General features: G+C 36.0%; 1 protein-coding gene across 1 annotated transcript in view; it reads left to right on the plus strand.

Annotated features, from left to right (window-relative positions):
- Nucleotides 1-10,149, plus strand: part of LOC110464706 (multidrug resistance-associated protein 5-like) — a 34,378-nt gene extending 24,229 nt beyond the window's left edge. The window contains exons 18-28 of the mRNA XM_021520060.1: nt 989-1,167; nt 1,682-1,906; nt 2,624-2,753; nt 3,045-3,327; nt 3,675-3,861; nt 5,200-5,286; nt 6,130-6,313; nt 7,243-7,402; nt 9,010-9,088; nt 9,490-9,603; nt 9,851-10,149. Of these exons, the coding sequence (XP_021375735.1) occupies nt 989-1,167; nt 1,682-1,906; nt 2,624-2,753; nt 3,045-3,327; nt 3,675-3,861; nt 5,200-5,286; nt 6,130-6,313; nt 7,243-7,402; nt 9,010-9,088; nt 9,490-9,603; nt 9,851-10,111 (1,889 nt within the window). The 3' untranslated portion in view covers nt 10,112-10,149. The remainder of the gene's footprint in view (nt 1-988; nt 1,168-1,681; nt 1,907-2,623; nt 2,754-3,044; nt 3,328-3,674; nt 3,862-5,199; nt 5,287-6,129; nt 6,314-7,242; nt 7,403-9,009; nt 9,089-9,489; nt 9,604-9,850) is intronic.
- Nucleotides 10,150-11,675: the final 1,526 nt, after the last annotated feature.

The raw sequence follows: 11,675 nt of genomic DNA on the forward strand, positions 1-11,675 counted from the left end.
GAGAGGTCTGCTTACTGCCAAGCTGTACGAAAAGTTCGACGAATTCGAGTTTTACTATTGTAAACTTTCCCTTTCCCGATAGTAACTTATTACGATTTCTGATATAGGTCGCCATTATAATATAATAATGAAATATGGTATTTCCTTTTGTGTTATAAAGGTCGGTTTTTCTGTTATATTCAATAACATTGTTTGTTATTTCGCTATAACAACCCCGGTTCTCGCTTTGGGGCCTTGCATTACTTTGATTTGACCTAGATTTACAAAGTGGGTTTCGTCGTCGATAACTTACAGTTTTGATGTCATTTTGGATGTTATCTATATCTTGTTCCTCCTCTAAGAATTGGACATATGCTATTACAGTGAAAATTGTCCAATCCGACGCCATGCTGGGGTGAATGTTTTGGTCGGGTTAGACATGGTGTCGGAAAAGTCAGGTTTTGGAGTTGAAAGTCAGTAAGGTAGTTGATTCGACATTCATACGATCACTCACTCTAAATTTAGACATGTATAGGCACACTAAGGCATACAATCATGATCAAGTATATACATGTTCATAGTGTTATTGTCAATTTAAAATCACGACATTTACCTTCATTATCACTATGCGTGTCACTTAACTGTTACAGTTCAATAACCTACTAATTCCACATTTCCGTAGTACACAGTAGCTATACTATAACCCCTTTGCTTCCGTCGTCATCAAAACGATATTTCCAACTATTGGATTCATGTTGCTTCCCTGGTAAAAGATTTATTAATATTTCAATTATATTGGATGTAAAAAGAACAATCTAAACCCGAGGATAAGATTGTTGAGGTTTAGCGAGATGCTCTGCCGGGTTTATATACAAATATTGTACAATTTGGTAATGAATGCTAAACATTAAGTTAGCTCATGTAACACTATAATCTTTAATAATGGATTTGCGTTTATGATTCATGACCACGAGTATGACCCTTATATGGATACTTCTGTCCTTTCCAGGTATTCTGACAGACAGAGAGACATCGCAGACAGGCGCCATAAGTATGGACGCATACATGAGCTACGTTCGTGCAGCAGGAGGCAAACTAGTGGCAGTGTTAGTGTTCCTGCTGTATGTGTGTGCTTTATCTTCAGTCGCATTCAGTGAATGGTGGCTTGGAATATGGATTGAACAAACGGTATGTTAAACTTTCATTTTATGAGTGTCAGTGTGTCATAGATTCATTTCTGAAGTTAAATTTTTATGATGTAGCTTCATTTTTGAAATTTGAATAGTTTAAACAAAACTCAATGGCAACCGTGACAGACTCAATTCAAGCAACCAGGTAACATCTTACCTTGGGACTTATTTTCCACCAGCAGCGTCAATCAACTTGTAATGCAAAAGAATCACAAGCAATACAAAAAAAGGACACACCTGTCTTAAATTTGATATGTCGATGCAGAGAGCCAAATGCATGAATGTAAAGTAAACATTCTTATTGCACCATATGGTCGTTTTCACAATCAAAAACTCACCATTATTAAAGGTCAAAATATTTAAAATTCTTATATAAAACCAATGTTCGAACAAAAACTGTTTACAATAAACTTGCTTCTAAATGCCGTTGCTTTTGATAGTTTTACAAATAATAATTAAAATAATTTTATCATTGCGTATTTGTCATTTATTTGAATAATCACTATTTCCAGACTAGCCCAGCACAAGTTACACTCCCCTCCGAATCTAATGCAGCAGGCGGAAATATTTCATTTAGTGAGAATTATACAACTTCCACATTATCAGTAGCAAACACAACCTCCTCTTGGAATGCGGAAAAGAAACTGGAGAAAAATGATTGGTATTTGACCGTTTATATGTATACAACCGTAGTGATAGCTGGACTGGCCACATTGAAGGGATTTCTATCAGGAATGGTAAGTCCTATTTGAAAATGGATGTAGAGTTGCTATAGGATATATTATCTCAATGAAAATCGAAATTAATAAAAAAAAAAAAAAAAAAAAAAAAGGTTATATCCTTTTGTTAATTTGCTTAGTTTGATCAATATTTTCCAATCCTTTCGAATAAAATGTTTATGTAATGAAATATTTTTGAAAAGCGATCTGTGTTTACAAAGGAGACTACCTGAGTGTATATTGACGTGGATAATCTGCAGAAATTACACGTTTGTTTATGGATAAGAGGCAATACTAATGTTCATTTATACCGGATATATCGGAAAAAATCCTATTTTGTGCGACAGACTATAATAGTGTATAAAGACCCTGAATACAAATATGAAACCTTTTTAACTGATTTTGCTAAAAACAGAAATGTTATTTTCTACTAGAAACAATCTATATTTCGATTCCTACAGATTTACCCCAATTTCAATATATCGCCATTATCTCTCGTCATTGTTTAACAATTCGTCAACAATTGTTTTGGTATCAGAATAAAATATGCTTCCAAAATCTTACATTAGCAAATTTTGTTCTTATAGAAATTTCAAAGATATATTAGGTCGAAAATATTACGTCACATAGGATTTGCATCTAACAACTACGACATCAGACATATGATGGTCAGTTACTCTTAATAAAGGACAAGTACTTATTATAAGTACTTATTATAAAAAATATTTCACGCAGGTGATGGTAAGAGCTTCAGTAAACCTACACAACAAGGCCGTAGAGAGAGTGATGAGTGCCCCTATGCAGTACTTCGACGCAAATCCTCCGGGTAGACTCCTAAATCGGTTCTCGCGAGACGTAGAGGATGGTAAGTGTATTTATCTGAACTGAAGTGATATTTGTATGGTAATTGCTGTGCGCAATCAAAATTTTATCTTCAAATAAAAGATAGTAAAAAGAAAAGAAGTAATTCATAAGTAAGCTATCAATTCATTGATACCAAATTCAAAATATGAATCAATAATATTAAGTACACTTGAAGCTTTTTTATTTTTGCTTCAAAATATATACTTTATATGACCATATCTGTACAATCTTACTTTAATTGGTTCACAAACAAATATAAACTTGTATTGATCCGTTTTTTGTTCTGTTACAGCTGATATATTCATCCCTAATCTGATGGATAATCTACTTCAAGTAATGGTTGTCATAACAGCAGCCCTGGTAACCACAGTCTACAATTTACCGTGGTTTCTCATCGCTGTCGTTCCTATTGGATTTTACTTCTATGTTATCAAAACTATAGCATCCGTACCGATCAGAAATTTTAAACGACTTGAAAACGTCTTAAGGTCACCACTTTTAAGTCACGTGACTATCTCATGTAATGGACTTAGTACCATTGTTTCTTACTCACAGGAAGATAACTTCATGAATGGGTAAGTTACAGAGCAGAAATAACATGCTTTTGTATTTCCAGAGTATAACAACCCCATCCACAGGTTGGGTTTAAGTACGACAATTCTTTCCTATGAACATAAATTTATATTCCTTTTCCACTCTTAGAATTTATATTCGAACTAACGTTAACATAACCCGTGCTAGATAATGTTGAAGTAGTGATGATGATGGTAACAGAGTTTGTTCACATTCGCTGCATGAGAAGATGATAAAGACAATAATACAGTTAACAATCAATAATCAGGATATTTGACTTAGTGCCATGATGAGATAACATGCTAGCTAAAGCGTCAAATCACTATTTAGTTATATTTCTTCATAAAAGATGTAAAAGATACTCGGATGCGACTTCCATGGGGCTGTTGCTGTTTGAAGCTAGTATGAGATGGATGGCTCTGAGAATGGATATTGGAGGTAGTATAGTGGCAGTTGTTTCAGTGATTGTTGTGCTGTTTACCAAGGGCACCATATCTCCGGCTTTAGCTGCTCTGTCACTTACCATGTGCCTCAAGGTAAGTGTAGCAATACACATATGTTGGTCTCTGTCACTGTCTATGTCCCTCAAGGTAAATGTAGCAATACACATATGTTGGTCTCTATCACTGACTATGTCCCTCAAGGTAAGTGCAGCAATACACATATGTTGGTCTCTGTCACTGGCTATGTCCCTCAAGGTAAGTGTAGCTATACACATATGTTGGTCTCTGTCACTGGCTATGTCCCTCAAGGTAAGTGTAGCAATGCACATATGTTGGTCTCTGTCACTGACTATGTCCCTCAAGGTAAGTGTAGCAATGCACATATGTTGGTCTATGTCACTGACTATGTCCCTCAAGGTAAGTGTAGCAATACACATATGTTGGTCTCTGTCACTGATTATGTCCCTCAAGGTAAATGTAGCAATACACATATGTTGGTCTCTGTCACTGACTATGTCCCTCAAGGTAAATGTAGCTATATAAATAATGGTTTCTGTCATTTACCATGTGCCATATTAAATGTGACTATTGGGAACATACTATGGCCCTGTCTTGGCCGACAAGGTTCTGTGTTCATATCAACAAAGAATTTATCATGACAGAGCCCAAGAAAGTCCTTGCATGGTCATTCAGTGTCACTTTCAGATATAGCCATGATTTATCTTCTATAAGTACCATGCATATATTATTCACAATGCGATTGTATAAACCATTCCTAACTTATCAGCAAGTGAACTTTTGGGCTCCTCTACATATGCCTGTTACATCGACCCTACTTACAACTTAACAAACAGTCACGTTTACCAAACGGATTTATAATGAGGCTAGTTATTTTGACAATTTCCGGTCGTGACCATTCCTCACCTTTACAGTAATATCACTGCTTCTCCAGCCTACGTTGTTTACGTGTTGAATTTGATTTTGACTTGCTCAAAATACCACGGAAATCATGAATGCTGACAGACTAACTTGTTTTCGGAAGAAGCAGATTGATGAAGATTGAGGTTTATGGTCAACATCATGATATCATTGGACATCATTTTAATCTCGTGTTAACCTGTACTTACATGACCAGTGTCGTCGGTGAAGAACACTTGAACTTGTTAATAGCGATATAGAATTCGAATAGCGGTTTTGTTTAAACTTTGTTATTCCTTCCTTTCTCTTTAAATATAAACAGTCACCTGTCATATCTAATTTTCAAATATCTTTATTCCTGTAAAGTTAAATGTTAAGTTCAAATTATGGCATTTGTTTTCTATGTTTTACTTGTACTATCACTTAAAGAATGCCGTTGAACTACTTTCGATACTTACTGTCGGTGCAGTCCCAGTAAGTAAGCATGCCATATTTATTGATAATCGATTGTAGGTGTCATCAGTGATCCAATTCTTTGCCCGGATGTTAAATGAAGTGGAAGCCAGATTCACCGCAATCGAACGTATGCACGAGTATGAGGTATTTAAACAATCTTCAATCATTTTAACACAGGAAGCATTTATCACTTGTTTGTAGTAACGCCTGTACAACGCTTCCATGTGTACCTTAATACTGTATGTCACTGATAACCAAACTTATTAAATTTAAATGATGAGGGAATTGAATCGCTATCTTCTTTCCTCTTCCACTGTTCACTGAACTGACGGATCCCTTGTCCCACTGTCCTGTGGGCTTTCGTATATACAGTAATCTCCCCTTAATTTCATGTTGGACATACTCCCTTTGACCTATTAGCTCAGTAGGATAGGTACCCGGATTCGTAATTTCAGTTTTGCCTCACTATTTTTTCCACACAGAACAGTTCTCGATTACATTTTTTTCATTTTATTTTTTATTTTTATACAAGTCGGGCAGGGTCTGCTTTTTCTTTTCAAAAGGATTTTGTTAAAAATAAAGTCATGTCAGGAAAAAGTCTCCAATGTGTAGTTACAGTTTTTGGCAGTTTACGGGTCTCCTTTACCTGTTAGTTTTATATGTCATGTAATGTAAGCATGCGATGAGTTATAAATACAAAATTGATGTTTTGAAGAATTCTTTTTTAATATGATGCCGTATTATGTTAGCTGGTGTAAGTATCAAAATTTGTTTAAAATACATGTGTGTTCCTGAATAGCAAATAATGAAGCCATGGTTTCCTACAGAGCTGAAAATTTGACGATCGTTTTCATGATAATCAAATTATGTACAAATTATATATATATATATTTTAGGCTTATTCGATTCTGACATGATACTTGTTTTTTGACGATGTGGCATTTATTTTTTATATACTTCATTTTAAATCAAATCAATCATCTCTAGAGACTAAACATTGAGAAAGAGACAGGGAGATTGCAGGTAGACAAAACATGGCCTAGTCAAGGGAGGATAACATTTTCTAATGTGATGATGAAATATCGAAGTGACATGGAACCTGTTCTCAGGAACATAAACTTCGACATCCTTCCCAGACAAAAGGTCGGCATTGTCGGACGTACGGGAGCGGGTAAGTTTTAATACAGTTTGATGTGGTATATCGACAACGTGGAACTTTCTTCCATACATATTTGAATTCTTTAATTTTAAATAATAGTTCTTTGCTTGAATATTCAATTGTTTCAGCCATTCTTCTGTGAACAATGCTTTATATAGATACAAAATTAAATGATAATCTGTGTCTTTGGTGTGAAAATATATGTTATAGCTATATTTTTTGGTATTTATGCAGAGTTTTAAACGTTTCAATTACAACCTTCAAAAATGCAAATACGTGTTATATGGGGTACATGGTTCAGTATAAGAAAAGATTAGACTGTTGTTGTTTTCTTGAATAAATACAATTTACACATGGAGTTGTCAAAATTAGTGGTGGACAATTAGCAGATCACTTTGTAATAATAAAAGTAACAGGAAAGAACTCTATAAGAATTGTGTAGATCAAGCATAAAGTTTGTTCTAGAATATGAAAATAACAGTTGTTACAGTTTGACGACCCCTTGTGACAGAAATGTGTAAGTGAAGAAACATTGTGTTTCTAAGTGACCACGTCAGTACAGGCCAGTTTGACCTAAGTGAACACGTCAGTACAGGCCAGTTTGACCTAAGTGACCACGTCAGTACAGGCCAGTTTGACCTAAGTGACCACGTCAGTACAGGCCAGGTTGACCTAAATGACCACGTCAGTACAGGCCAGTTTGACCTAAGTGACAACGTCAGTACAGGCCAGTTTGACCTAAGTGACCACGTCAGTTCAGACCAGTTTGACCTAAGTGACCACGTCAGTACATGCCAGTTTGACCTAAGTAACCACGTAAGTACAGGCCAGTTTGACCTAAGTGACCACGTCAGTTATGAGCAAAAACGTGTACAGGTCAATCACGCATGTCTAGATAACTGTTAACTTACATCTCCTACTGTACTGAATTATGGTTACAGGTAAATCCTCCTTGGCCGCGGCGCTCTTCAGATTGACTGATATATCAGAAGGTCAAGTGGTCATTGATGACGTAGAAATTGGAACTATATCGCGGAAACTTCTGCGTTCAAAGTTGTCGTCGATTCCACAAGACCCTGTCCTTTTTGCTGGAACTCTAAGGCAAGTTAGAAGAAAATAATTCCTCTGCATTTCTTTAGATTTTTTAGATTTTTGTTTGACAAATTTGGACCGAACATTGTTCTTAATTTCGTATTACTAAAAGATCTTTTATCGATGTATTTCCAAGTATTTAGTACTTACCATGCTCCTCTCTCTATGTTGAAGCAATTTTACGGTACTCTACCTCATCTTATCATTTTCTGTACTATTTTAGTGTATAGCATTTTTGTTCTCTGTACCTTACACCGTTGGTGATCTACATAATTTTCAGGATTTTACTGCAGAATGCTTTCATTTCCGCTTCATTTTGTTTCGTTAGACTATTGTTGTAAAGGTTCATGATATCTTTTGTTTTGATGTCTTCTGGATTTGAATTCCAATTTTTCCATATGCATTGACGATGAAGTGGATTGTTTTCTTTTTAATATCACAAAAATGGGAAATAGCATTACTTTATTTGATAATAATGATAATAATTCGAGGTTCTTATATACCGCTTTATCACAACCTAGTTCGAAGGTTATCTCAAAGCGGTTCACAGGTATTATCCGTGGTTATAGGGCCTTTGCAACCAGTCAATATCTTTCTCAACTCCACGGGGAGCATACAGCCACTGCTGCCATTTCAGCGCTCACAACTAGCATTCAACAATTCTTGTACTGCCCAACCACATAGTCATTTACAGCTGAATAGACTGGAACAAATGGAGTAAAGTATCTTGCTAAAAGAAACAACACAGTGCCGTGCCGTGACTCGAACCCGCAACCCTTGGTTCACGAGCCCGGCGTCCTACCACTGAACTACCGTGCCTCCAGATAATTTACACTAAATATCTTTTGTACTATGATACTGATTGCATATAAGTTCAACTTGAAACATCAAGCATGTATATTTATCTGACGTCACAGGTGAAATATCAAGCATGTATATGTCTCTGACGTCACAGGTGTAACACGACTATATTACACTGAGAGCGCGTCTGCGCTTGCTCACACGAAGGAGTTCAAAATGTAGTATCGTTAAAAAGACCGTTAATGGATTAACCAGAATCTTAGTGGGGATTCTAAGCGTTATGATCAAAAGTATCTATTTATTGGGAAAATTGACCATATGGATTTTAATGGTGGGGATAATGGTATATAATTTAAAAGTATTTATCGGTGAAAATTATACTAAGGAACGATTGAGTTGTGTTTGTATTTATAGCATTAGGATTTTGTACCAGTTAATTTGTCCGCCCTTTTAACGTAAATATTATCGCAACTTAACATAATTAGCTTAATATAAAAACAATCGACATTATAGAAATAGTTCTGATAGCTGACTATACTAAGTGGCACACTGTGGTTCGTAGGAGAGCTAGTTTTACTGTTATATTTTCGAGGCAACGGTCATTTGCACTGTTTGCTTGCCAAAACAAATAAACGTTTTCGATAGCTCGCAAAACATACTTTCATCTACTGTTTGTATTCGAAACAGATGAATCTTATTCTGGAGCTTTGTGTTAAGTTACACAGTGTGTATTTCGGGCAGTGCCATTATGATATCAACTTAGAAACACATAATTCGAGTTTTTTAATCTACTTTATAGTATTTCATATCAACAGGTATAATCTTGATCCATTTGATAAATACACGGACGCAAAGATATGGGTAGCTCTGGAACAAGTCCACATGAAAGAAAAGGTGTGTTTCTAGATGTATTACTTTCCAATGTTTTGCTATAAACACCATCTTTTTTTATACATGTACGTAATGCATTAATTTGTTCACTGTTAACTGATAAATAGACGGGTCCATATATGTTTATTGTTCGGTTCCACTTTGCTCAATCACGCTAACTTCCTCTTCCAATAAAGGTGAGTTATGTTTAATATCCATCTGGTCTATAAGGATGTTATTGGTAACATCTATGTTTTCGTGCAAACGTATTTTTTTGTTTATGTCGCTCAAACAACAAATTTGCTGGGAAAACTCGTGACAGACCATAAATAATTTCCGTATGAAAATATTTGTCAAATATCAGCTTCGGTCTACCTCTTAATAATGTTGTAAGCATATTTTCTCTATTTTTGTTTTTCATTTAGATGAAACTGCTTGATCAGACTCTCGATTTACACATTGAAGAAAATGGAGAAAATTTCTCCGTCGGCGAACGGCAACTGATATGTCTTGCACGTGCAATATTGCGTCAAAACAAGGTGAGAAACCATTCAAAACAACAAAAAGGAATGTAATAAAAAAAAAAAAAAAAATATGATAAACTAAAGTATCAAAGTAGTTAAAAACAGGGTTTTTTTCTGATAATAATAAGATAAATGACAAGTAAACCCGTTTATTCAAACGAAGAACATACTGATTGGGAAAAAAGGACGGCATATTGTAGTGGTTCTTTTCATGCGCCTTTCTGTTTCATGTTTTCTCTATATAATATAATATCAACTTCAGGTCCTGATTCTAGACGAAGCCACAGCGTCCATTGACACGAAAACGGATGCTTTGATCCAGACGACGATCCGGGAAAGCTTTTCCGACTGTACTGTCCTTACGATAGCCCACAGACTCAATACCGTTTTACATTGTGACGTCATACTAGTTATGGAAGCTGGGCGGGTGATAGAAACTGGCAGTCCACAAACTTTGTTACTGAGTCCATATTCGCATTTTAACAATATGATACGCGCTCAAACTGTATTGTCACCAAAGTAATCAATCTATGTTGTTTTTGTAAACAGAGCTACAATAAATAGAATGTTATCATAAAATCTCTTTGATTTGTTTTGTTTGACGGCATAATTCCTGATTGTTTTAATTCACTCAGGATCCCAGAACAACTGCCAAAAACTGTAGCTAAATATTGGAAACTGTACTTCCTGCATTGTTTGGCTTTGGTTGATCAGTTCTGAAGAAACAAACGTACATTTGAAGGACTTTTATGAGAAATAATAAAGTTGAAATAAACCAACTGTAATCAACAACAGTGGTGTGACTGTAACAATTGAGCGGGACTAGCCCGGGATTCGAACTTAGGACCCGACTGTTATTCTACCGCTCTAGCCGACTGAGCTACCTGGTCATCGGAAGAGTTTTGTCAAAAGTGGGCTTAAGTTATATCGAAGCTGTAGTTACGGGGAAGTTACTGTTTATCGGAAAATACACAGTTCAGTGTTACAGGGATCCTTAGAAATAATCCATATTTATCGATATGTTGATATGTCAACAATGTGTCAATTTTGTGTTATTCATACGATATTCCTGGTCGCTGTGTGACGATTAAACCATACGTATGTCGGATTGGCGACTTTTGAAATTTACAGAAATTGAGAAGACACAACATGAAGGGGAAACACCATACACTTCCTCAGTAAAGCCAGAAGTACAAGCTTGTGTCCCAGAAGAGCAATTGGTTCGTGCAGTCCACATGACGATTGTCAGAGGTCAGAGGTCTACAGTCAAATCTAGAAAAAATAGTTATTTTTTTAAAGCTGAAGTTGAAGCTTTCCTCACTAAAACGTAACGCCACAGAGACATCAAACAGCACTCATAGTTTAACAAAATGTAACAATTACACAAATTACTCAGTTATAGCTTAACAAAGGGACCAGTTGGTCTTGAAACGTTGGCTCAGTTATAGCTTGACAAAGGGACCAGTTGGTCTTGAAACTTTTACTCAGTTATAGCTTAACAAAGGGACCATTTGGTCTTGAAACGTTTACTAAGTTATAGCTTAACAAAGGGACCAGTTGGTCTTGAAACGTTGGCTCAGTTATAGCTTGACAAAGGGACCAGTTGGTCTTGAAACGTCAGCTCAATTATAGCTTAACAAAGGGACCAGTTGGTCTTGAAACGTTTACTCAGTTATAGCTTAACAAATGGACCAGTTGGTTTTAAAACGTTAGCTCAGTCATCGCTTAACAAAGGGACCAGTTGGTTTTAAAACGTTAGTTTAGTCATCGCTTAACAAATGGACTAGTTGGTTTTAAAACGTTGGCTCAGTTATAGCTTAACAAAGGGACCAGTTGGTCTTAAAACGTTAGCTCAGTTATCGCTTAATAAAGGGACCAGTTGGTCTTGAAACGTTGGCTCAGTTATCGCTTAACAAAGGGACCAGTTGGTCTTGAAACGTTGGCTCAGTCATCGCTTAACAAATGGACTAGTTGGTTTTAAAACGTTGGCTCAGTTATAGCTTAACAAAGGGACCAGTTGGTCTTAAAACGTTAGCTCAGTTATCGCTTAATAAAGGGACCAGTTGGTCTTGAAACGTTGGCTCAGT

The sequence above is a fragment of the Mizuhopecten yessoensis genome, unplaced genomic scaffold, assembly GCF_002113885.1.
Source record: "Mizuhopecten yessoensis strain PY_sf001 unplaced genomic scaffold, ASM211388v2 scaffold11023, whole genome shotgun sequence".
NCBI classification, from domain to species: Eukaryota; Metazoa; Mollusca; class Bivalvia; order Pectinida; family Pectinidae; genus Mizuhopecten; species Mizuhopecten yessoensis.